The sequence below is a fragment of the Sphaeramia orbicularis genome, chromosome 24 (assembly GCF_902148855.1).
Source record: "Sphaeramia orbicularis chromosome 24, fSphaOr1.1, whole genome shotgun sequence".
Lineage (NCBI taxonomy): Eukaryota > Metazoa > Chordata > Actinopteri > Kurtiformes > Apogonidae > Sphaeramia > Sphaeramia orbicularis.
This window is the reverse complement of record NC_043979.1, coordinates 1877328-1904983: the sequence shown is the minus strand read 5'-3', so window position 1 is coordinate 1904983 and position 27656 is coordinate 1877328. Positions and strand designations below refer to the sequence as shown.

The 27656-nt window shown below is 39.9% G+C and overlaps 1 protein-coding gene across 2 annotated transcripts; it reads left to right on the top strand.

The window, feature by feature from the left end:
* Positions 1 to 9206: 9206 nt before the first annotated feature.
* LOC115414766 (Golgi-associated PDZ and coiled-coil motif-containing protein-like) lies at positions 9207 to 26768 on the top strand. Of its 2 annotated transcripts, XM_030128060.1 has the most exons (9): positions 9207 to 9588; positions 15919 to 16083; positions 19927 to 19950; positions 20725 to 20900; positions 22545 to 22710; positions 22799 to 22894; positions 23778 to 23942; positions 25202 to 25367; positions 26101 to 26768. In XM_030128060.1, exons 1-9 carry the CDS (start codon positions 9328 to 9330, stop codon positions 26247 to 26249), a joined length of 1368 nt encoding a protein of 455 aa, XP_029983920.1. In that variant the 5' UTR covers positions 9207 to 9327; the 3' UTR covers positions 26250 to 26768. The 2 variants fall into 2 exon arrangements, with proteins under 2 accessions (XP_029983920.1, XP_029983921.1); XM_030128061.1 differs by lacking the exon at positions 19927 to 19950.
* Positions 26769 to 27656: the final 888 nt, after the last annotated feature.

Genomic DNA, 27656 nt, shown 5'->3' with positions numbered 1-27656 from the left:
CAGGTTCTCCACCGTCCACAGATGACAAACACCTGAACTGGGTAAACTGGTCCAACTCAAATACCAGTAGGTGTGAATGTGAGAGTGGATGCTCCTGGTCAGCCCTGTGATTAACTGGTGACAGCCCTGTTGGCAGCCAAGACAGCCCCCCCCACAACCCTCTGAAGGAAAACGAACCATTGAATAGAAGAATCCCTTAAGGAGGCTTTAACTCACCCCTTAACTTAAACCATCCCACTGTATGTGTCATATGCTCATGTTTACACTCACTGTCAGACGTCTGGTTCTGGACTGAGGACTGCGACAACACACATGTGAATAAGTAATTTTCATGTCTTTATGTAATAACATCTACATTTTGTAATAATCTTCTGCTTTCTTACTAATTAACATCCTGAATTTAAAACAACAACTTTAGAAACTGATTAATGAAATCGCATGGTATGTCACGCCAGTTCTTACGGCATTTGGCGTTCTATACCTACGCAATTTCGACCTATTCTGATCAATATTTTCAGCACTTATTTACAACTGAATGATTTTGAACAGTAGCAACTGTAATATTAGCTCAGAAGTCGGTGAGTGCTAACATTAGCTCTTAGCTAACAGTAGTTAATGGGATCTCAAATATGGTGAGACTTTGAGATTTTGTGGTCAGATTTAGGACGTGAGGTGCCTGTCCCTTAGTTTGGCGTATTTGTTGGGTCATGCGTCTAGATGAGGGGTGTCAAACACGTGGCCCGTGGGCCAAACCGGCCCGCCAAAGGTTCCACTTCAACCCACAAGATGAATTTACAAAGTGCTAAAATGACTAGTATAATAGCAAAATAACCTATAAATATACACAATTACACTTTTTTCTGTCTTTTGGTGCAAAAAATAACCTTAAACTATGAAAATATTTACATTTACAAACTATCATTTCACAATAAAATGTGAATAACCTGAACAAATATAAACAACCTAAATATCTAACGGAAATAAAGTGTAATTTTAACAACATTCTGCTACTATTACTAAATGTTTTGTGCAACATTGTGTGTAATACACATGTTCAAATGACAAGTTGAGGCATAATATTGTTGAAATTGCTCTTATTTTTCTTAAGAATTTTCAGGAAAGTTTGTAAATGGAAACTCTTTTCATAATTTAATGTTTTTTATGACACCAAAACAAAGACAAAAACCTGGAGTTGACATTATTTACAGGTTATAATGTTATTATTTTACTGGTCCGGTCCCCTTCAGATCAAATGTGGTCCCTGAACTGAAGTGAGTTGGACAGCCCTGGTCTGCATCCGATTCACCTGTAGAACTAAGTTTTGGGATATGTAATAACTTGCTATGAAATATGAGGAAATATATTTCATACATATTTGAAGCTGTTTAAAACGAAAAGCAGGAGATTATTATAAAAATTAAGTGTTTTTACATAATCTAGTTAAACTCCTCCTTCATTCATTATGTTTACACAAACACCTTTGTTATATGAACATCTCACTGACTTGGAGGTGATTCTGAGTAGTGTCCAAACTGTTGTGTGTGCCAACAGAAGGTTTGTTCTGTTTTTGTGGCAGCGTTTTCCAGTCCAGATGAAGGTACAAACTACGGCTCCAGTGGAAAAACTGCTGCACATGACTTTTTGGAGAATTTATGTCTTTTTGTTTTGGAAACAAACTAAAATAAATGGAGCCATGCTAGTGCCATTAGCCCCCCCACACACACACACACACTAACACCAACCCAATGCTAATGCTGTTTCTGTGTTGGTTCAGCATGTGGACCTTCTACGACCCACCACAGACTCAGACCGACCAGAGTCCCATCATTACTAAACTGGACTCAGGCCCAGACCTGTTTGGACTGGAACACAGATGTTGTATTTTTATGTCTGTGCACCACCACAGTGAATATGAAATGAAACCACCAACATGTGACTGAACTGTGGACTTTAATTCAAGGGCTTTAACCAAAATACTACATTAATAATTTAGGAATTACAACAGTTTTAAAGGTAAAGTCCAGATATGTCCTCTTCCCTGGTTATTATGTACGAGGGCGTATTAGGGCCACATAAGAAAACAAGTGTTCATTGAACCCAAACCTCCTCCTTCACCCTGAACGCTGTGCATGTGTGGATCGACTCTTTCTGTTTAAATTCAACAGTTTCCAGGTTGTTCCATACAGCAGAAACAGTTGAAGCTTGGTCCCAGTCATGTGTCTGTCAATTAGATTCAGTTCACATCAATATTAGTTGAGTTCTAATTTTAAATGTGTGGTAAATGGGATTTTCAATGTTCAATGTAAATGTCCACAGAGTCCACATCCACAGTGGATGTGGACAATTTAGTTCCAGATACAAGATAATGTTCAAGTTATGGGTGGATTCAATTGGAGGAGAATCGAGTCATTTTGAATTCTTATGAATTTAAAAAATGTCTCACTGATGAAGATGGAAAACTGTAGATGTTGTGACTTGCTGTGACCTTGAACTTTGGCCTACTGGGACCAAAATGGACTGGGTTGGTCCCAGGGCCGAGGCCTATCTGTGGGGAAGATCTGGGAAAGATGGGTGGAAGAGTTTTCCCATAAAGTTGCTAAAAAACAAACAAACAAACAAAGCCCAAAGTGATCACGTACCCTCCTGGTGGAGGGTAATAAAAACATCTGTTGATATGAGAATAAAGTCGTAAAATATTGACATAAAACCTGTAAAGTTGAATACAAAAACAATCATAATTTTACGAGAATAAAGTTGATATGTTATTATAAGAATAATGTCGTCATATTTCCAGAGCAAAGCCATAATAATGTTATCAGAATGGTGGATAAAGTCTACAGGTCGATCCTCTGCTCAGATTCATTCTGCCTTGGCGGAAGTCTGTGCTCTCCGAGTGCTTTTCTAGTCTTAAACAGGAACAGAGGGCCGAATTTATGTGTAAAATGTCTGCGTCCTCCACGTCATGGACAGGCTTTGTCTTCTTTGTTCTTCTGCGTTCTGTGCTGATGCAGATGGACATGGACACAACACTGATGTCTGAAGCAGTGGCATCACTGAACAGCTGGACCTCTTTGCCATCAGTCATGTTTGCCTTTTATATTTTTATCTTCATTATTTTTGGACACATGTTACAGATGTGTTACAGAACTGCAACACTGTCTGTTTGACAAAAGCCGAGATGTTTCGACTGAAATATGTAGTAGCAGAGGTTTTCAGTGTGACTGTGTGTGACTCGTTTGTGTTTTCTCCCCCATTCACTCGAACATCTTACAGCGAACTGCAATAAACCATCTCCTAAAGGATGCACAAGGACCAGCTGCACAGGGTTTTCTTCACCTCAGAAACAGAAACGGACCTTTACACACACACACACACACACACACACACACCACCACACACACACTGTAGCAGCCCTTGGCATCCAGTGAAACAGCGTAGAGTTCAACTGGTACAATATTTATTTCATCATCGAGCGCCGTGAAACTAAAACACAAACATTTGTACATAAGTTATTTTGCAAAATTACTTAGGTTATATTTTCTTTAAAAGCACAAACAGTTATTACAAACAAGACATATTACTCATAATTAAATTGTAATTTAATCCACACACATTTCAAACAGAAGAACAAACAAAAGAAACAAAACATGCCACTACAATTAATTACTACGGAGCCAATTTAGGGCCAGAAGTTTTGTATATGAAAAAATAAAATTTGAAACTGAAAATTAAGTTTTGATCTTGAATTTTGAAAAATACAACAACGTGTTCAAATAAAAATAAGGGTATGAAAAGTTTTTTCAGGTTAATATAATTTTGATTCAACTTCAGTAATTCTTTTGAATAAATCAGTTGAGGCCACGCCCACCACACCAATTCAGGCCAAAGTTGAACAAGCGAAAAAACAAAGAGATCTGAAACTGAAAAAAAAGATTTGAAACCATGAAAAATAAGATCTGAATCTGAAAAGAAAAACATGCAACTGAAAAAATAAAACCTCAAATATTAAAATATATATAAAGTAAAAAATGAAAATAAATTATTTATTCAAAAGAATTAAAATTATATTTCATACATAAAACTTATGGCCCCACATTGGCTCCATATTTCCCACATGCTTTGCTCCGCCTACCAAGGGTTCAAACTCCTCACTCATCCAGTGAACAGCAGTAGGTATGTGAACCAAACTGCACTTCGACAAAGAAAACAACCCATTCCACATGAATATACAGCTTAATATCTGTTCAAAATAATATGTCAAACAAATCAAACTCCCATGTTCTTTCTGCTCACCTCACTTCTCTGTTCAGCACAGTCCTGTTCTGCTCTGGGTGGAAAAACAGGTGTGAGCCAATCAGCCTCATTATATCCCAAAAGGGGGTGTGGCCACAATAAAACAACATGGGAAGAAAATCCAACAGAAACTAAAAATAAATTTACAAAAAAAAAAAAAAAAAAAAAAAAAGAGGAAGAAGAAGAAGAATCTAAAATAATAAACCTATCAGCCGGCCACTAACACACACTAAAGCACTGGGTCTCAGTTTTTTTCTGTGCCCCGCCCCTTTAAAGGACCATAGACCTCCAGCCCCCCCAACCCCAACAACTCTGTACCAATGGTGCAATTACAACTGTTATTGACAGAAACATCAATATCATATCAATACTTTTTGCTTTTCCTTGAATCATTTTTTGTTCAAATTAAAAATGACTTAGATTTTTGTTTGCATAATCCAAATAAACTCACCCAGACTGCTCCGAGACAATACTTACCCAAATAAAAATAGTAAATGTCCAGTTATCTTTCAACTCTGACAATAAAGTTCCTTTTTCTAGACCACAGGTGTCAAACATGCGGCCCAGGGGCCAAATCCGGCCCAACAAAGGGTTCAATTTGGTCCCTGGGATGAGTTTGTGAAATGTAAAAATTACACTGAAGATACGAACAATCAAGGATGTTAGAATCATTTTAGGTTATTTCAGTCTGAAGTGGATCAGACTAGTCAAATACTATCCTAATAACCTCTAACTAATGAAAACTGTAAATTTGTGTCTTTGTTTGAGTGTAAAAAAAGTAAAACTAGTGTTCAGAGAACTCAAACCTCCACCAAACACCCTGAACGCTGTGCATGTGTGGATCCACTCTTTCTGTTTAAATCCAACAGTTTCCAGGTTGTCCATACACAGAAACAGTTGAATCTGGTCCCAGTCATGTGTCTGTCCAATTAGATTCAATTCACATCAATATTAGTTGAGTTCTAATTTTAAATGTGTGGGAAATGGGATTTTCAATGTTCAGTTGTAAATGTCCACAGAGTCCACATTCACAGTGGATGTGGACAATTTAGTTCCAGATACAAGAGATGTTCTAAGCTACAGGTGGATCCAACTGGAGGAGAATCGGAGTCGTTTTGAATTTTTGATGAATTTTTTACAAATGTCTCAATGATGACAGATGGAAAACTGTAGATGTTGTGACTCTTGCTGTGACCTTGAACTTTGTCTACTGGGACCAAAATGGACTGGGTTGGTCCCAGGGCCTAGGCCTATCTGTGGGGAAGATCTGGGAAAAGATGGGTGGAAGAGTTTTACACTAAAGTTGCTAAAAAAAAACAAACAAACAAACAAAGCACAGTGATCACAGTACCTCCTGGTGGAGGTAATAACACAAAAATGTTTACATTTACAGACTAGCCTTTTATTAAAAAAATGTGAATATCTGAAATGTCTTGAGAGAAGTCTGTGGAACTTTAATAATATTCTGTCTGTTATTTAATGTTGTGTGTATTTGTAGATCCACTATAATCTCTAAGTTGTGATCCACATGTATAAGTGATAAACTAAGGCATAATATTGTTAACATTGCACTTATCACCTCCGCCAAGGAGGTTCTGTTTTTGCCAGGGTTTGTTTGTCTGTTTGTTTGTCTGTCCGTTAGTGTGCAACATAACTCAAAAAGTTATGGACAGATTTGGATGAAATTTTCAGGGTTTGTTGGAAATGGGATAAGGAAGAAATGATTAAATTTTGGTGGTGATCGGGGGTGGGGGGGCCCACGGGGGGGGCCACTGATCAGCCTTGGCAGAGGTCTGCGCTCTCCAAGTGCTTCTAGTTTTACTAAAGTATTTTCAGGTTGTTCATATTTGTTCATGTTATGTTTGAGTACAATTTGTAGATGTAAATATTTTCATTATGGAATTTAATTTTTTCACTCAAAAGTTCTTATGCTATTATTTATATTATTTTACTGCTCCGGCCCACTTTAGATCATATCAGACTGAAAGTGGAACTGAACTAACATGAGTCTGACAGCCCTGTTTTAGTCCAACAAACACATGTCGGTTCCACAGGTGAACATGTGACCAGTATCAGTGGGTCCATGAGCCCGTTTCCACTGGACATCTGAGAACAGAGAAGTCCAAACTGGTCCAAAACACAACCCTGTGTGTCCATGGGTCTTTTCCAGTCCAGTCCTTGTCCAAACCTAAACTCTTTGTCTAGTCTAGTGACAGATCACCATGGCAACAGATTGGTTTGGTGTCCGTCCACAAAATGAGTCCAGGGTGTTCCAACCATCAAACATTAGTTCCACCTGATACATGTTCCAACCTGAAGAACAAAAAAACACCCAGGACTGATCCATGACCCCCCTGGAAGGACTTCACGCCACCTCCCCCCCATTCCCACAGTTTGACCAACTCTGCACTAGACTGAGTTAAAACACTGGTTATAGAAGATGTTTCTGAGTTTCAGATGATGCTTATGGTCCATTTGAACTGGCAGAAGCTTTTGTTTGCTTTAATTTGCTTGTTCCACAATAAATGTGTGAATTCCAGAGAAGATGAATTTGAATAATTGTTCAGTACAAGCACTTATGTAAAGAACATAAAGTCCAACTAACAGTAATATCAGTGTGTGATGGTGTGTCTGCTTGTACATACTGTGAAAAATTATCAAAAGGGTCATTATAATATATTTACACATTTTAAAGCTGTATCTTCACTGTAAAACCAGATAAGTTGAGTTTACTTAAAAAATCTGAGGTGACCCATTGCCTAAAAAATGTAAGTAATAAGTAATGAAAACTTGAGTGCATTAAACTGAAATGCTTGATTTGAATGGAATTACTATTTTAAGTCCAACACACTAAATGCCAAGTTAACCCTTTCATGCATGAATTATGAGAACTTTAATCAAGATTTTTTTTTTTCCTGAGTGTTTTTATTCTTCTTTAGACACGAAAAAAAGAATGCAACTGAAAATTCGTTTATGAACCTATTTTTCATGGAGTTCCAAAAATGTTCCCACATCTTGACAGACACCATGCATTTAATTCTTGAAGCAAAGAAACATGTATTTATTGATGTATTGTGTGAAAACTATGAAATAAAAACATTTTTAATGCTGCTAATCTGCTGTTTTCTCACATTTTAACATACTCTAATACTAGTCAATACTCACTTCATGGAGATAATATGCAAAATAATAGAAATAAATAAATAAATAACCCTTTTAATTGCAGTTTGATAACAATAACAAGCAATTAATTTACACTCAAACATGTTAGTGCAGATCAGGTTTATCTAGAACAGCAAACTTACAGTAATGGTATGAATGTCAGTGTTTGGGATGATGCATTAGTGTCCATTGTTTTGGCTGATATGGAACTAAAACAACAAAACCCATGAATATACAAGAGAACAGCTGGAGAAGAACTGTCCACTGGAGTGACTGCTATGCATGAAAGGGTTAATTTAACTTAAACTTTGTTCCAATGTCAATTGCTTTGTATAATCATTAGACTTAATATTGTCAGTTCATTGTACTCTAAGTTGATTTAAATTAAAATCTTTTGCAATATAAATTACTTTGTATAATTATTCAACTTAATATATCATAATGTGGATGGAAGTTAGGCAGGAAGTTAGCTCTTTATAATTTGCCAGTATATCTATATCTATATAAATCTATAAATCTATTTATCTATATAAATATGTAAATCTATTTATCTATATAAAGCTGTAAATCTATTTATCTATATAAAGCTGTAAATCTATTTATCTATATAAATCTATTTATCTATATAAATCTGTAAATCTATTTATCTATATAAATCTGTAAATCTATTTATCTATATAAATCTATAAATCTATTTATCTATATAAATCTATAAATCTATTTATCTATACAAATCTGTAAATCTATTTATCTATATAAATCTATAAATCTATTTATCTATATAAATCTGTCAATCTATTTATCTATATAAATCTATAAATCTATTTATCTATATAAATCTATAAATCTATTTATCTATATAAATCTGTAAATCTATTTATCTATATAAATCTATAAATCTATTTATCTATATAAATCTGTCAATCTATTTATCTATATAAATCTATAAATCTATTTATCTATATAAATCTGTCAATCTATTTATCTATATAAATCTGTCGATCTATTTATCTATATAAATCTGTAAATCTATTTATCTATATAAATCTATAAATCTTTGTACAAAGTGCTGTGGATCCAACCCCAATTTATGGAGTAAAAGCCATGAAACCACTGATTAAATGTTTCACCATCTTAAAAACAGAACAAATAATAATAAGGGAACCATCCACAGGAATCAGTCCAATAGATGAACAACATTCTAACAATCATAGACATCTAGATAGATAGATAGATAGATAGATAGATAGATAGATAGATAGATAGATAGATAGATAGATAGATAGATAGATAGATAGATAGATAGATAGATAGATAGATGTTCTTAATAAATGCTTTTAGTGAAAATTGTCTCTTGTTCTACATTTAGTAAATTAGATTTACCCAATTTTATGTTGACAAATAAATATGAAAATGAAAAGTGTCCGGAGCCTCTGTGGTGACATGTGAGGAAAACATCCTATTCATGCGCGTTCATGAGTTCATAACTCCTGGACACGCAATAATATTTTTGTCCTCACGTCACCAAAGGGGCTCCGTAGTTTTGTACATTAAAAGATGTAAATAAATAAATAAATAAACAAAGCTCGAGACCCCCACTGATCCTGGTTCTGTCATCCATTGCTTTCCCCTGCCGTCAAACAGAACACACTGTCGTAGTGGATGACAGATCCAGTCGCCATCCCGATGGGTGTCACTTCCTGGATAGACCGTACCGTTCTTAGAATTTTAAACCTATTTAAAGAGTCTGTTTAGGGCCTCAGAACCGGCCCGGGGCCTCGGTGTGCTTCAGTATTCGGCCTGTCCGTCCTGTTCGGTGCTGGTTCCGTCCCTCCTCCGCCTCCGAACCGTCGGCCCGGTGCTGCTGTCGCCATGTCCGCTTCCAGTAGGTCCTCCCCGGCGGGGCACAGCTCGGGCCTCGGCCCTGGCATGTCCATCTTCCGGTGGTTAGAGGTTCTGGAGAAGGAGTTCGACAAGGCCTTCGTGGACGTGGATCTGCTGCTGGGGGAGATAGACCCGGACCAGGCCGACATCACGTACGAGGGCCGGCAGAAGATGACCAGCCTGAGCTCCTGCTTTGCCCAGCTGTGTCACAAAACCCAGACCGTGTTCCAGCTCAACCACAAACTGGAGGTCAGTGCTTCACAAGGAAAGAGGACTTTTACAGGACAGGGAAAGAACAGGGAAAAAAACAGGGGAAAGGACAGGGAGGTCAAACATGCGGACCAAAACCGGCCCACCAAAGGGTCCAGTTTGGTCCGTGGGATGAATTTACAAAGTGTAAAAATAGAATAGAATAGCCTTTATTGCCATTGTGCAAAAAAGCAAACAATGAAATTGGAGTGGTACTAAATGACAGTTTAGATCTGAACAGTCAAAGGTGTGGAACTGTTCCACATCCAGACCAATGGGATCTAAAGGCAAATAACAGCAGAATAAACTGTAAACAAGTGTTCATTGAACCCAAACCTCCTCCTTCACCCTGAACGCTGTGCATGTGTGGATCCACTGTTTCTGTTTAAATTCAACAGTTTCCAGGTTGTTCCATACACAGAAACAGCTGAAGCTTGGTCCCAGTCATGTGTCTGTCAAATTAGATTCAATTCACATCAATATTTGTTGAGTTCTAATTTTAAATGTGTGGGAAATGGGATTTTCACTGTTAAATGTAAATGTCCACAGAGTCCACATTCCACAGTGGATGTGGACAATTTAGTTCCAGATACAAGAGTTATTGTTATATTGTTCTAAGCTACGGGTGGATCCAATTGGAGGCTAATCGGAGTCATTTTGAATTTTTGATGGATTTTCTAAAATGTCTCAATGATGACAGATGGAAAATTGTAGATGTTGTGACCTTGAACTTTGGCCTACTGGGACCAAAATGTACTGGGTTGGTCCCAGGGCCTAGGCCTATCTGTGGGGAAGATGGGGGGAAGAGTTTACACTAAAGTTGTTCACAAACAAACAAACAAAACACAAAACAAAGTGATCACAATACCTCCTGGTGATATGAATGAACCCAAATTTTTTTGATTTAATGCACAGGTGTCAAACATACGGTCCATGGGCCAAACCCGGCCCACCATAGGGTCCAGTTCAACCCATGGGTAGGGGTGTTAGAAAATATCAGTTCTGCAATATATTGCAATATTTCATTTCACAATACTGTATTGATATTAAAAAGTACTGTATGAATATTTTTAGGTAAAACAGAATTTCAGTTTGAACACAGGAACATTTTGTGATAGAACATTAGACCCTGTTGTGATCAAATAAAAATGTGTTTAGTATTTTTGCAGATTTCTGCTGTAATTCAATTCTTCAAGGAAACGATCATTTTAGAAAAAGAAACAAACAAAAAATTGCTTTGTAGCAGTATCATGATATATCGTGATATATTGTATTGTGATCCTAATATTGTGATTTGTATCGTATCACCAGATTCTTGCCAATACACACCCTTACCCATGGGATGAATTTGTAAAATGTTAAAATGACACAGAAGACATTAAGGATCATTTTAGTTCAGGTTCCACATTCAGTCCAAATCCATCTGCAGTGGGTCGGACCTGTCAAATACTGTCTGAAAATGTTCCGTTTTTTCATGGTTGTTCATGTTATTCACAATTTTTTAAGGATTGTTTGTAGATGTAAATGTTTTTATCGTGTAATTTAACTTTTTTTTTTTTTTACACTGAAACCAAGAGAAAAGTTTTGGATTTGACATTATTTATATATTATTCTGTTATTCTTTTACTGGCCCCACCCACTTCCAATCATACTGGGAGGATGTGGAACCTGAACTAACATGAGTTTGACAGACCTGGTCTAATGTGAAACAGATAATGTTATATTATGCCTTCTAAATACTCATACTGTAAGGAGTGAGTGAGTGCTGAGGCCCCGCCCATACTCTGTATGTTTGTGAGGTGTGTATGATAAACCAACACAAAGACATATTCTGTAAATACCATGAAACTGATGTGTGAGTATTGTTTTTCACTATCACACACCCCATATATATTATAAGATGAACTCACAGTGGTTCCTTCCATTTGTTCTGGCCCGGTAGTGGACATGGGTTCATTTCTTGTTTTCTCCATATGTTTGTTGCTGCTGCTCCGTGGAACTCACATTCCCACAATGCACTTTCTGACCAAATTTCCGAAAAGGCCCAAGTGACGTTTCAGTTTGTTCTGTAAACAAGTGGACTGTGTTTATGATGGAGTCATTTATGAAGGTGTTCAGTGTGAAGGAAGTGATTCAGGAGCAGAACCACAAACAGACGAATGGATGAGAGAGAATGAGGATCTGACTGGAGTTGGACACGTTTGGACAAACATCTGGGACCAAAGACAGACACTGATTTAACGTGTTCGTCGTATTGCCCAGCCCTGTTGAAGAAGTATTAAAACATTTGTGTAATACTTTATAAATGTATCTACTATTCTCTTACTCCAGTGGTTCCAACCTTTTTTGTCTCCTGACCCCATTTTAACATCACAAATTTCTGGTGACCCCAGACATTAATAACACTTTTGGTTTTTTTTTTTCTAAAATTAATTTGTTTTTGATCATGTAATAGTTTTCTATCCTCTGTTTCAAATCCAGGTTAATTTTAGAGCACATTTAGTCTGTATAATGCAGTGGTTCTTAACCTTGTTGGAGGTACTGAACCCCACCAGTTTCATATGTGTGTCAGGGTAGAGACTGCGATCTGGTAGGATCGGCGATTCTACCAGTAGAGACTCCGATCAGAGTCTCTACTGGTAGAAACTCCGATCAGAGTCTCTACTGGTAGAAACTCCGATCCTAACTCTAACCCTAACCCTAACCCTAACCCTTCTACTGGCAGGATCGGAGTTTCTACCAGTAGAGACTCCGATCGTGGTCTCTACCAGTAGAAACTCCGATCAGAGTCTCTACTGGTAGAAACTCCGATCCTAACCCGAACCCGAACCCGAACCCTTCTACTGGCAGGATCGGAGTTTCTACCAGTAGAGACTATGATCGGAGTCTCTACTGGTAGAATCGCCGATCCTACCAAATCGCAGTCTCTACCCTAACATGCGCATTCACCGAACCCTTCTTTATTAAAAAATAAAATATGATTTTTTTCAAATTCAAGACACAGGTATATGTTTTACTGGTGCACAAAATGAACCGTGCATTAACATCACTGTGTTCAAAGAACAAAACCAATACAGTGCATGAACTCACAACAAATTCCATACCTTTTCACAAAGACATGACCTTTTTTAATACAACCACACTGAAATGGTTTTCATTTTTAACCTTATGTATTCCAATAATGAACTTATTGTAGTTATGCTATTTATCGTTTTTAACATTTTAGCACACACCCATCACCTAATTTCCATCAGGCTACAATAATAATGAATATTTACTGCAGATCAGTGTGACTTCTGCTGTTGGCTTTGAGAGACCAGTTCAGAAATGTGTGGCTTCACCTTGGCAAGTGCCACTCTCATGTCATTTTCACAGCAAAGTCTGTTCCTTTTTCTTCGTTTTTATGTCCAGCATCCTCGAAAAGGATTGCTCGCAAAGATATTTTGTAACAAACGGCCTAAAAATTTCCAGGGCTTTCTTAGCAATAACAGGATACGTTACCATTTGTCGACACCAAAATGCGTATATTGGATGTCAATCAGAGAAAGAGTCTCCGAAGCCGTTTGTTTACATACATGGACCTAGCCCGACACACACGCCTGACTAATGAGTCGAGTGTGTGTCCTGACCTCCACCGAACCCCTGAGACTGACTCACCGAACCCCTAGGGTTTGATCGAACCCAGGTTAAGAACCACTGATATAATTTATATTATTGTGGACAGAGGCAGTAAATCCAGGTGTAGATTACTGCACAAAGGGAGAATGTGATTTTCCTTGGTCAGGATCTGTCCAGTCAGTCCAGCTGTGATTTACAAGGAGGACAATTAATACTGAACAAACAAGAACTGAAACTATGAATTATGAAAGAGCTGCAGCATCTGAAACTGACCACAGTGAACATTTGACACAGAAACAGAACCACAGTGCTGCAGTTTCACAACCACAGTTTGTCTGATATGGATTGGGATTGGCTCTGTCAACTCAACTCAGATTTTTACCTCCACCAAGGAGGTTCTGTTTTTGCCGCCGTTGGTTGGTCTGTCTGTCTGTCTGTCCGTGTGCAAGATAACTCAAAAAGTTATGGATGGATTTGGTTGAAAATTTCAGGAAATGTTGATACTGGCACAAGGAACAAATGATTAAATTTTGGTGGGGATCAGGGGGGCACTGATCTGCCTTGGTGGAGGTCTGTGCTTATGTTTGTATGTTTGTATTCTTATTTTTATCAATTACTAGAAATTTCAGGTGACCGCATTTGAATTCCAGGCGACCCCACGTGGGGTCCTGACCCCAAGGTTGAAAAACACTCCCATAATCAGATTTTTTTCAAAGCTGATGAAGTTGATTTGACAATTTAAAAATTAGCAAATGATAAACTGCTTTTACCGCTTTTCAGTGATGACTTTTTTTTTTTAAACAAGGGTTCGTTGAATTTGTCAAATACATGATCAAATTACACATTGATCTGAATAGTTTGAAGTGAAAACCTCAGCGTCTGTCAGATGGACTGTAGTGACCCTGCTGTGATGGTTCAGTCCATGGGTCGTCAAACTTTACTATGGAAACGACCGTTTTAGGACCGAAGTAGAAAAAAAACAAACTGTCTGGAGCCAAAAGATGTCCTTATAGGTTTCACCTCAAAGTGGTGATTATTTAAGAAGTTCTTTAGGGTTAGTTTGAACAGAATACGTGGAGAAAAAATGAAAGTCTGTGCATTTACAGAACTACAAAGAAATTACCGAACTAGACTAAAGAAAACGGGGACATTTGTCATGATTGTGCTGAACAACAAAAACTGACTCGTATGGAAATGTTTGATTTACAAAGAAGTAAACCACAGGTCTCAAACATGTGGCCCAGGGGCCAAAACTGGCCCGCTAAAAGGTCCAATCTGGCCCATGGGACGAGTTTGCGAAGTGCAAAAAATTACACTGAAGATATTAACAATCAAGGATGTCAAACTCATTTTAGTTCAGGTTCCACATGTAGACCAATATGATCTAAAGTAAAATAGTAACATAATAATCTAGAGTGACAACTCCATTTTTCCAGGTTCTAGGTTCAACTGGACTAGCTTTGCTCTTTTGAAGCAAAACTAGTCCAGCTGAACCTCGAAGAACTACCAAGAAGAACAATGACCTGGACAAATAAGACACTGAATGAAAAATTGTTCTCATTTTAGTTCCAAACTCCAAATTTTTTACCAATATTCTGCCTGTTACCACGTTGGTGTAACACTGTGTGTAATGCACATGTATAAATGATAAGTTGAGGCATCAGCTTATCTAATCCTTTAGTATTATTAATTAGGGATACACAATAGCTATTAACACCAATAATTATCAGTCCGATATTGGAAAAAAATGACATCATTCAGATAATTCCAATAATTAAAGTTTTCACCGATAAATAAAGCCCATAATAATAAATGTAAATTGCTTAGATTAGATTTCACCAGTACACAGTGCACATTGTTGCCTTGGTAACCAAAAACCAAGAAGAAGAGTGGATCAGTCCATCGTTTGTCAGTCGAAGGGTTTTCAGTTCCTTACTCTGGTACAGCTGTAAGACCCAGAGGAAGGTCCAGACCCAGAGGAAGGTCCAGACCCAGGGGAAGGTCCAGACCCAGAGGAAGGTCCAGACCCAGAGGAAGATCCAGACCCAGAGGAAGGTCCAGACCCAGAGGAAGATCCAGACCCAGAGGAAGGTCCAGACCCAGAGGAAGGTCCAGACCCAGGGGAAGGTCCAGACCCAGAGGAAGGTCCAGACCCAGGGGAAGGTCCAGACCCAGGGGAAGGTCCAGACCCAGGGGAAGGTCCAGACCCAGGGGAAGGTCCAGACCCAGGGGAAGGTCCAGACCCAGGGGAAGGTCCAGACCCAGGGGAAGGTCCAGACCCAGAGGAAGGTCCAGACCCAGAGGAAGATCCAGCAGTTGTTTTGTTCCGACAGCAGCAGAAGAACAGAGACATTGGAAAACGCTGACCGTTAAAAAAGCTGAACGTAGGTTCATGTGTGAAAACAGCGGTCGATCATCACCAAATTCTGTGACATAAATGGAACTGAAAACCTTTGGTCTGTTGTCCATTTGAAGCAGACAGAGGCTTTAGGTTCTGTAGAAGCATTTATTGGACTATTAACGGAGTTAAAGACTGACTGGAAATAAAGATAAAAGAACTGGAGGAATGGGAACTACTGGTGTTTGGCATCAGTTACAAGAAGCAGGAAGTTATCAGTATCTGCACCGGTTGTAAAAACTGTTATCATTCATCCGTGTTATCACTGTTAACCTGTCCCTAACTACGTCTGTCCACCTCTGGTCCCTGTCCAGGCCCAGTTGGTGGACCTGCGTTCAGAACTGACCGAGGCTCAGGCCGAGCGAGAAGTGGTGGAGAGAGAGGTCCACGACCAGCTGCTGCAACTGCACGCGCTCCAACTGCAGCTGCACGCCAAGCAAGGCCAAAGCGAGGACTCCGAGTCCATCAAAGACAGACTGGTAGGTGGAGCTACAGGATACATCAAAGACAGACTGGTAGGTGGAGCTACAGGACACATCGCAGACAGACTGGTAGGTGGAGCTACAGGACACATCGCAGACAGACTGGTAGGTGGAGCTACAGGACACATCGCAGACAGTCTGGTAGGTGGAGCTACAGGACACATCGCAGACAGACTGGTAGGTGGAGCTACAGGACACATCGCAGACAGACTGGTAGGTGGAGCTACAGGACACATCGCAGACAGACTGGTAGGTGGAGCTACAGGACACATCGCAGACAGACTGGTAGGTGGAGCCACAGGACACATCAAAGACAGACTGGTAGGTGGAGCCACAGGACACATCAAAGACAGACTGGTAGGTGGAGCTACAGGACACATCAAAGACAGACTGGTAGGTGGAGCCACAGGACACATTGCAGACAGACTGGTGGGTGGAGCCACAGGACACATCAAAGACAGACTGGTAGGTGGAGCTACAGGACACATCGCAGACAGACTGGTAGGTGGAGCCACAGGACACATCAAAGACAGACTGGTAGGTGGAGCTACAGGACACATCAAAGACAGACTGGTAGGTGGAGCTACAGGACACATCAAAGACAGACTGGTAGGTGGAGCTAGAGGACACATTGCAGACAGACTGGTGGGTGGAGCTACAGGACACATCAAAGACAGACTGGTAGGTGGAGCTTCAGGACACATCAAAACAGACTGGTAGGTGGAGCCACAGGACACATCAAAGACAGACTGGTAGGTGGAGCCACAGGACACATCAAAGACAGACTGGTAGGTGGAGCTACAGGACACATCAAGACAGACTGTAGGTGGAGCTACAGGACACATCAAAGACAGACTGGTAGGTGGAGCTAGAGGACACATCGCAGACAGACTGGTGGGTGGAGCTACAGGACACATCAAAGACAGACTGGTAGGTGGAGCCACAGGACACATCAAAGACAGACTGGTAGGTGGAGCTACAGGACACATCAAAGACAGACTGGTAGGTGGAGCCACAGGACACATCAAAGACAGACTGGTAGGTGGAGCTACAGGACACGTCAAAGACAGACTGGTAGGTGGAGCCACAGGACACATCAAAGACAGACTGGTAGGTGGAGCCACAGGACACATCAAAGACAGACTGGTAGGTGGAGCCACAGGACACATCAAAGACAGACTGGTAGGTGGAGCTACAGGACACATCAAAGACAGACTGGTAGGTGGAGCTAGAGGACACATCGCAGACAGACTGGTGGGTGGAGCTACAGGACACATCAAAGACAGACTGGTAGGTGGAGCCACAGGACACATCAAAGACAGACTGGTAGGTGGAGCTACAGGACACATCAAAGACAGACTGGTAGGTGGAGCTACAGGACACATCAAAGACAGACTGGTAGGTGGAGCCACAGGACACATCAAAGACAGACTGGTAGGTGGAGCTACAGGACACATCAAAGACAGACTGGTAGGTGGAGCCACAGGACACATCAAAGACAGACTGGTAGGTGGAGCTAGAGGACACATCAAAGACAGACTGGTAGGTGGAGCTACAGGATACATCAAAGACAGACTGGTAGGTGGAGCCACAGGACACATCAAAGACAGACTGGTAGGTGGAGCTACAGGACACATCAAAGACAGACTGGTAGGTGGAGCTACAGGATACATCAAAGACAGACTGGTAGGTGGAGCTACAGGACACATCGCAGACAGACTGGTGGGTGGAGCTACAGGACACATCAAAGACAGACTGGTGGGTGGAGCTACAGGACACATCAAAGACAGACTGGTAGGTGGAGCTAGAGGACACATCGAAGACAGACTGGTAGGTGGAGCTACAGGACACATCGAAGACAGACTGGTAGGTGGAGCTACAGGACACATCGAAGACAGACTGGTAGGTGGAGCTACAGGACACGGTAGGTGGAGCTACAGGACACATCGAAGACAGACTGGTAGGTGGAGCTACAGGACACATCGAAGACAGACTGGTGGGTGGAGCTACAGGACACATCAAAGACAGACTGGTAGGTGGAGCTAGAGGACACATCAAAGACAGACTGGTGGGTGGAGCTACAGGACACATCAAAGACAGACTGGTAGGTGGAGCTAGAGGACACATCGCAGACAGACTGGTGGGTGGAGCTACAGGACACATCGAAGACAGACTGGTGGGTGGAGCTACAGGACACATCGAAGACAGACTGGTAGGTGGAGCTACAGGACACATCGAAGACAGACTGGTAGGTGGAGCTACAGGACACATCGAAGACAGACTGGTAGGTGGAGCTACAGGACACATTAAAGACAGACTGGTAGGTGGAGCTACAGGACACATCAAAGACAGACTGGTAGGTGGAGCTGGAGGACAGACTCGTCTTCAGGTCCAGTCAGGTTCACATAAACATATGGACATGTAACAGAACTGTCAAAGACATTTTAGTTCAGGACATTCAGTCCAATCTGGTCTGAACCGGACCAGACCAGAACAATAATGACAGTGAAAGAAGTACAAATACATCAGGTCCCACGTACCCCTGTCCCACAGACCCTGTCCCACAGACCCTGTCCCACAGACCCTGTCCCATAGACCCTGTCCCACAGACCCTGTCCCACAGACCCTGTCCCACGTACCCCTGTCCCACAGACCCTGTCCCACAGACCCTGTCCCACAGACCCTGTCCCACGTACCCCTGTCCCACAGACCCTGTCCCACAGACCCTGTCCCACAGACCCTGTCCCACAGACCCTGTCCCACGTACCCCTGTCCCACAGACCCTGTCCCACAGACCCTGTCCCACAGACCCTGTCCCATAGACCCTGTCCCACGTACCCCTGTCCCACAGACCCTGTCCCACAGACCCTGTCCCACGTACCCTGTCCCATGGACCAGTTGGACTGAATCCACTCTACATGTGTTTAATAGGGTTGATGTCCTTTCAGTTCTGTCAGTGTTCAGCTGCAGCAGCTCAAAGTCTGGACCAGGTTTTATTTTATAATGATGCAGTTTTTTTCAGCAGCTGCATTTTCTGAGTTCAGTTGAAATTCAGTTTAATTCTATATTTACAGCATATTTGACATGTACTCCAGTTAAGTTCATATTACACTTTCTCTAATCTGAATTCTGTGTTTTTTGGTTTTCTTTCTTTCTTTCTTTCTTGCTTTCTTTTTCTTTCGTTTTCTTTTTTTTCTTTGTTTCTTTTTCTTTTCTTTCTTTTTTTTTTTTTTTTTTTTTTTCTTCTTTTCTTTCGTTTTTTTTCTTTCTTTTTTTCTTCTTTTTTTTCTTTGTTTTTTTTTTTTTTTTTTTTTTTTTTTTTTTTTTTTTTTTTTTCTTTTTTCTTTCTTTTTTTTTTTTTTCTTTCTTTTTTTTTTGTTTTTTCTTCTTTTTTTTTTTCTTTTCCTTTTTTTTTTTTTTCCCCTTTTGTTTCCCTTTCTTCTTTTCCTTTTTGTTTTTTTTTTGTCTTCTTTTTTTTTTTTTTTCTTTCTTGTCTTTCTTTTTCTTTTTCTTTTCTTTCTTCTTTTTCTTTTTTTTTTTTTTTTTTTTTTCTCTTTCTTTCTTCTTTCTCTTTTCTTTCTTTCTTTTCTTCTTTCTTCCTTTCTTTCTTTTTTCTTTTTTTCTTTTTTTTTTTTTTTCTCTTTTTTTTTTTTCCTTCTTCCTTTTTTGTTCTTTTTGTTTCTTTCTTTTTTGTTCTTTTTGTTTGTTTTCTTTCTTTCTTTCTTTTTGTTTCTTTTTTCTTTCTTTGTTTCTTTGTTTCTTTTTTGTTTGTTTCTGTCTTTCTTTCTTCCTTTCTTTTTTGTTTGTTTCTCTCTTTCTCTCTTTCTTTCTTTCTTAAAGCCTGTCCCATGTTTGGAGGAGAAGGTAAGACTGTGTGTGCTGTGTCTAGATTCGTTCCTAGTTGAATAATATAGAATAACTCACTAACAAAATCAAGTAGTTTTGTTTGTGTGCTTGTTTGTTTATTTCTTCGTTTGCCTGCTTGTTTGTTTGTTTGTTTGTCATAAGTTTGAACACTTTAAAACAGTGTATGACTTTCATCACTATTTTGTGTTCAAATGTGTAAAACTTGAGTCAGAGCCTACACAGTCTGTTTGTTTACAGAACAAACCCAAATGTCACTCAGGCCTTTTCAGAAATGTTGTGGCTCAGTGCATTATGGGAATGTGAGTTCCTGCAGCAGCAGTTCGTCTGTCTGTGGGTGAGTGTTGAATCCAAATGTGTCCTTCACCTCCATCCACTGACTAGACTCACTCTGGAAAACCACCCTGGTGGACTGGAGGAGTTCACACTGGAGAGATCTGGACCGATTTCCACCTGAATCTGGGAGACACTGCTTTCGCTTGGTCGCCGTTCCCACAATGCACTTCGAGACAAAATTTCTGAAGTACAAAAATAGTGTTCAGTAATAGAATTTCCTAAACAAATTGTGCAGAAATTCTTTATCCCAAATACAGTTGAGATTAAAAGTTACCTTTTTTAATACAATAACTACGAATTTGTCAGAACCTGAGTGAAATAACTGGGTTCTAGATATAATAGGATCACAGTCTACAGTCTTTATTATTATAATAATTATCATAATAATATAATGATGCATTTTATTGATATCTTTACTCGTCATGTTCTTTGTTTTAGGAACAGGAGTTTGAGTCCAGCAAAAAGGAGAAGCTGGCAGAGTCGAGGTTAGAGGCCGAGGTCAAACTGTACAAGAAGGAGAACGAGGCTCTGCGCAGACACATGGCGGTTCTGCAGGCGGAGGTTTACGGCGCCAGACTGGCAGCCAAGTACCTGGACAAGGAACTAGCAGGAAGGTAAGGTTTGAACAGAACCAGCACATACGGAAAGACGGATCTGAGCAATGTTGGTCTGACAGTATTATAGTAGAACCTGGCAGAACCAGTACCAGCGCCATTACCAGTACTGGCACTGTAAGAGTACCAGTACCAGTGCACTGTTGTACTAGCACCAGAACTAGTACCAGTGCACTGTTGTACCAGTATCATTACCAGTACCAGTACCAGTGCTAATACCAGTGACAGTGCACCATTGTACCAGTACCAGCGTCCACTGTGGACAGGAGGCTCACCGTTTTGACAGTTCCAGTTCAGTTTGCTTTGCATCCATGTGTCTCCCCCTATTCTTCTTCTTCTTCTTCTTCTTCTTCTTCTCTCTCTCTCTCTCTCTCTCTCTCTCTCTCTCTCCTGTCACTCGTCCCTCCTCAGTCTGGTTCTGCTCCAGGTTTAAACCTGTTAAAGGTACTTTTTCCTTCTTCTGTCTCCACTCACTAGTGTTTACTCCTGGAGGATTCTGTTGGTTTTTGTAAATTGGCTTCAGAGTCTGGTTTGGACCAGGTCTGTGTGTAAAGTGTCATAACCAAATCATAACTTTTGTTATCATTTAGCGCTATATAAATAACATTTCATTAATTGATAAAATATCCTAATCAGACTTAGTGGACTTTTTGTCTTTGTTATTTTGGAAACAAACACACTATAAACACTTGTTGTTAATGGTCATTTTCATGGAGAAATCATGAGTTTTGTCTAATTTCATAAGGGGGGGGCTAATAATTTTGGCCTCCGCTGTAAGTATGCCAAACTGCAGCAGTCAGCTCTGTACGCAGTTTGTGTGATGTCCCAGACACACAAACACACAAACACACACACTCACACACGCAGTATCCACTTCCTTTTTAATATTTAACCTCCTCAGACCCAGCTCTGGGTTTTCTGTCCACATTTGTAGACAAGAGTTTCACAACTTTATACAAAACAAAACAAAAGAAAACTGTCCACCACAAAAGACATTCCATAAAAATTTTAAAAACTGCGTCTGAAAAAACTGTTGCATCATGATGTTTCCAATATAGACACTGATTTAATAAAAACGAAAAAAGCTGGTACTTTGCTGACATTTCCTGGGTCTGAGGAGGATAATATAAGCAACTGTGACACAGTAATTTCCCCTTGGATTAATAAAGGATTCTGGTTCTGGTTCTGGTTCTGATTTGGAGCAGTAGCTCTTGTATTCATGTGCACTGATGGAAATGCATCACAAATAATGAGTATTTAAAAAACCATAATTGTTAACGTCTGTAGTTCTGCTTTGCATTTGGTCCATGGAACTGTTCTGTTGTAAGATCTGCTCTGAAGGAAAAGAGGAAGTTGACCAGACTCTGTGTGTGTGTGTGTGTGTGTGTGTGTGTGTGTGTGTGTGTGTGTGTTAGGGCTGCACGATATTGGAAAAAACTGACTGCAATTTTTTTTAACCTTGCGATATATATTGTGATATGACAACCTACTCAGCAGGATATAATATCTGTGTGGTGCCGACATAAATGGTCGAACAGATTAGTTGTGTTTCCTCTCGTGTCGACACAGAACACACGTTTCAGTTTCATCCTTCTGTAGCTGAAATAATTCCAGATAACTGACGTTGTGTGTGTGATGGTCCAGGGTTCAGCAGATCCAGTTACTGGGTCGTGACATGAAAGGGCCAGCGCACGACAAACTGTGGAACCAGCTGGAAGCAGAGATCCACCTCCACCGCCACAAGACCGTCATCCGAGCGTGCAGAGGTCGCAACGACCCCAAGAAGCCCCTGCCCTCTCCTGTGGGACACGTAAGTGTAGACCCAGGACGCTGGTCCACATGTGCACCCCAGCAGAACCAGTGTGTGTGTTCATGGTTCAGTGTGGATGTGTGTGCAGGACCCAGACATGCTGAAGAAATCCCAGGGCGTTGGACCCATCCGAAAAGTGGTGCTCGTCAAAGATGACCACGAAGGCCTGGGGATTTCTATAACGGTAAGATGGTCCAACTGTTTGGGTTTGGCAGGGGGCTTAGGTTTATTTATGTTAGAATATACTGGTCTATATGTTATCTATTCTATTCTTTTCTTTTCTATTCTATTCTATTCTATTCTATTCTATTCTATTCTATTCTATTCTATTCTATTCCAGGGGTGTCAAACTCATTTTTGTTGAGTTCCACATTCAACTAAATTTGATCTGTGGTGGGCCAAACCAGTAAAATAACAACATAATAATATATAAATAATGTCAACTCCAAACTTTTCTCTATGTTTTAGAGCAAAAAAAAAGCAAATTTACATTATGAAAAGGTTTACATCTACAAACTATCCTCTCAAAAGATGTGAATAACATGAAGAAACTGAAAAAATAAGTGTAATTTTAAAATATTCAGCCTCAGTTTATCATTTACACATGTACATTATAACTTACAGATCACAGTGGATCTACAAACATAAAACATTTAGTAACAGGCAGAATATTGTTAAAATTGTACTTATTTCTCTTAAGACATCTCAGGTTGTTCATATTTGTTCAGGTTATTCACATTTTTTGCAAAATTATATTTTGTTTTAGTGTAAATACATGAAAATATTTACATTTACAAAGAGAAAAATTTGGAATTTCATTATTTTATTATGATTGTATTTTACTGGTCCTGCCCACTGGAGATTAAACTGGTCTGAATGTGGAACCTGAACTAAAAGGATTGTTAATATTTTAGTGTAATTTTTGCATTTCACAGATTCAACCCAGGGGTCAGACTGGACCCTTTGGTGGGCCGGATTTGGCCCCCGGGCCACATGTTTGACACCTGTGTTCTATTCTATTCTATTCTATTCAGTGTAAAACTAGTTTTGGTCTGTTTTGTCGTCAGGGTGGGAAGGAGCACGGCGTTCCCATTCTGATCTCTGAGATCCATCCCAGTCAGCCCGCAGACAGATGTGGAGGTCTGCACGTAGGAGACGCCATCCTGGCTGTCAACAGTATCAACCTACGAGACTCCAAACACAAAGAGGCTGTTACCATTCTGTCGCAGCAGGTGACCATGCATCTGCACACTTCACATACGCACTAATACACTTTACAGCTGGATGGTGATGATGAACTTTATTTCAGACAAAAGTAGGAACTAAATACAAAAGTGAACAAAGGGCAAAGAGAAACCACAGATTTAAACAGAACATTCCAGAACATCGAAGGCAACAAGCAACAAAAAAGAACACAATGTCCAATGACCACTTTATGTCTGAAATGGAGAAGGAGGAAGACACTGAGCTCATATTGACCAACTGCTAATTTACATAACGAATATATAGAGTCCATAAAAAGAACAAGTCAGCATGAAGTTACTGATGAAGAGAAGAGAAGAGAAGAGAAGAGAAGAGAAGAGAAGAGAAGAGAAGAGCTGGAGTTCCTTCAAACTCTTCCATTTCCGTCCTGGGTTAAACTGCTGCTCCTCATCATATTTACTGTATTTTCTGGGCTATAGGTCACACCTGAATATAAGGCGCAGGTGTCCACGTTGTAACATGAAATATTTCCACAGACAGATGGTAAACAGAAAGATGATTTAAATATTTATTTCCATGCCTTCACTGCTTTTTTCCAAACAGTGTCTGTAACACGTCAGGAACAGGCTGGTTCAGAAACCCAGAACAGTCACTGATCTGTGTCTTCCTCTTCTTCTGCTCATTAAACCGCTGCAGTCATCTTCTTCAGTGTTCTTCAGTTGAACATCCTCAAATGCTCCGTCACACTCCTTCTACGTCTCTCTTCCGTTGTCTCTCTTTGTCTCTTCGTGCTGCAGCTCTATTTCCTTCTTTACAGACACATCGATTGGTTTGAACTTCAAAGCTGCATCATATGCATTTCACTGTGTTTTCCATGATGAGGGTTTGTGCAAAATGATTGTTAAAAGTTCAGCTTCACACTCCTCCTCTTCATCACCTCTTCCACCTGTCTGTCTTGCTTTTGCGCTTCCTGCAAGAGCGCCCCCTGGAGGCTGTTAGCCCAGAAAAGTCTATACTTGAGCCGCACCTTCTTCTTCTTCTTCATCTTGGTTTTATGATGGTTGCCAAGGCAACAACGTACACTGTGTACTGGCAAAATGCACCAAATCTAAGCAATTTAGATGTATTATTTTGGGCTGTATTTATCGGGGAAAACTTTAATATCGAAATTATGTCAATGATGTCACTTTTTTCCTCAATATCGGACCGATAATTTTCGGCGCTGATAGTTACTGTTCATCCCTAGTGGTTGCATATGTTGTTTGTAATGGTCTTTGTTGTGTCTCAGCGAGGACAGATTGAGTTCGAGGTGGTGTACGTGGCTCCAGAGGTGGACAGCGATGATGAGAATGTGGAGTATGAAGACGACAGCGGCCACCGCTACCGGCTGTATCTGGATGAACTGGAGGACAGCAGCACAGCGGCGCCTAGCAACAGCTCTGCATCACTGCAGGGTACGTGTCAGACCGGAGTTTACGTCTTATGTTTTAATAGGGAAATGGACTGTGTGTGTGTGTAATATTAGACACACACACACACACACACAGAGGGTCCACTTCCATTTTATAATATTTCATTTCATTTTATTTATTTATTCCAATCTAAATGATGGGAAAGGAGCAGGATGAAAACATGCATTAATACAGTGAGGATGCAGTCCATAACTAACGCTGGCGTGAAATAAAGTGAAACTTTACGTCCACCTCCTGGCCTCTATTCCTCTATTATACAGTGTGTATAACAGAGGTGGTTGTCTTTCACCTGAACCCAAACTGATCCCAAACAGGACGGAACTGATGGTGGAGGGTCTGCAGTCTCTTCCCTCCAGGTTGACGTCATATTTGTAGTTTTTGGTTTTTTTTTTAACCTTATATCAGCTGCTTTCGGGTCAATGTGCACTCCTTCAACATGTCTGTGTGGAACTTGTGCGTATTTAAAGTTCCACATCGACCGACGTCTTTCGTTCCTTTTTCTTTTCCTCAACATAGCTACTGTGCCGTTTGGGTACAGCTGTGTACCGAACCAAACAGGTGTGTATCGACACAGTTCAGTTCAGTATGTGTACCGTTACAGGCCTAGTAACTGTACACAGAATAAAGTGTGTGACGTGTGCAGACTGTTGTGATTTGAAGTGGGACTAACTAAACCTTCTTTTCCTTTCCATATGAATGCGTGTCACTCATGTAGCTCTGGAGAAGATGTCACTGAGTAACGACCCAGAGAACGGAGACACTGGGGTTTCCACCAATGCACCGTCGGAGGAAAACCCTTCCAAAGCCCCGGAGTCGGACAACGCCTCCTGGCTCAGCCAAGCCATCGCACACTGGAGGGAATAACTAGAGGATCATGGGAGAAAAAAACTGAATCAGACAATTTTTGAGGAGCCAGGAACAAGGGAAACTGAATCCACACTGTTTGGATGTGGGATAAATGTGTACGTTTAATGAAGAAGACATGTAAGATATGTAGAGGACAGAGGGAGACGGAAGGACGGGGGCGTCTCCGTAGGACGGTAATGTGGTCTGTATGTGAGGGAACGGTAGAAGTCTGTCCTGGAATCTGAAAGAACGCAAACACAGGTGTTTGGAAATGTCCTTTTATGGACAAGACCTGGAGGGTCAGAGTCAGTTTAGTTCAGTTCCATATTCAGACCAATCTGATCTGAAGTCAAATAAGAACAGAGGAAAAGTCCAACTACAGTATGAAATGGAATTATGTTTACAGAAGTTTCCATAAAAATGTGAATAATATGAGCAACCTGAAATATAAGGAAAATAAGTGCAATTTTAACAATATTCTGCCTCTGTTTATCATTTATACATGTTCATTATAACATACAGATGGATCTACAAATACACACAAACATTTAATAACAGGCAGAATATTGTTAAAATTACACTGATTTATATGCAGACATTTCAGGTTGTTCAGATTCGTTCAGATTATTCACATATTTTTGGGAAAGGAGAGTTTGTTTTCATGTAATTTTAATTTTTTTTACACTAAAATAGAAAAACTGGGGGTTTCCATTATTTACACCAGGGGGTGTCAAACTCATACAGTCCAAAAGAATCTCACGCAGGTCAGACCAATAAAATAATATCAGTGGAAAAAAATACAATTACATGATGAAAATGTTTGCATCTATAAATTCTCCCTTAATCAAGTGGTTCCAAGTGGTGCCCCTCGCACGCATTGTAGCTGTTTTGGCATCGATCCACTCTTTCATGCATATTCAATATTTGTTAAATATAAAAATTATATATGTGCCTAGTTTGAAGTAAATTGAAACAAAATTGGTGTTTTTATAGACATTTGAAATTTCACAAATTTATAAGTAAAGGGAAAAAAAAGTCCAAATTTAACAAAAGATTTCCCTCAGCTATTTTGCAGATTGGTGTCTAAAATTAATCTGTATATCTCTGCAACATTTTAAGTAAATTGAGTTAAAATAGATATTTTTAAAGTGATTTGAAATTTCACCCATTAGAAGTAAATGGGGGGGTGGGGGGGTGGTTAACAATTCCTAAAAAAATGTGAACTTTGACCTACTTTTCCCAAAATGTAACCACATCTATTCTGGGTCACTGGTAATCTATAAACCCAAATATGTAGGAATTCAACCAATAGTTTTGCTGTTAAAAGTGTAAACAAACAAACAAACCAAACCAAAAACAATACAATGACATGATAAAAATGTTTGCATCTACAAACGATCCTTTAAAAAATGTGAATAACACGAA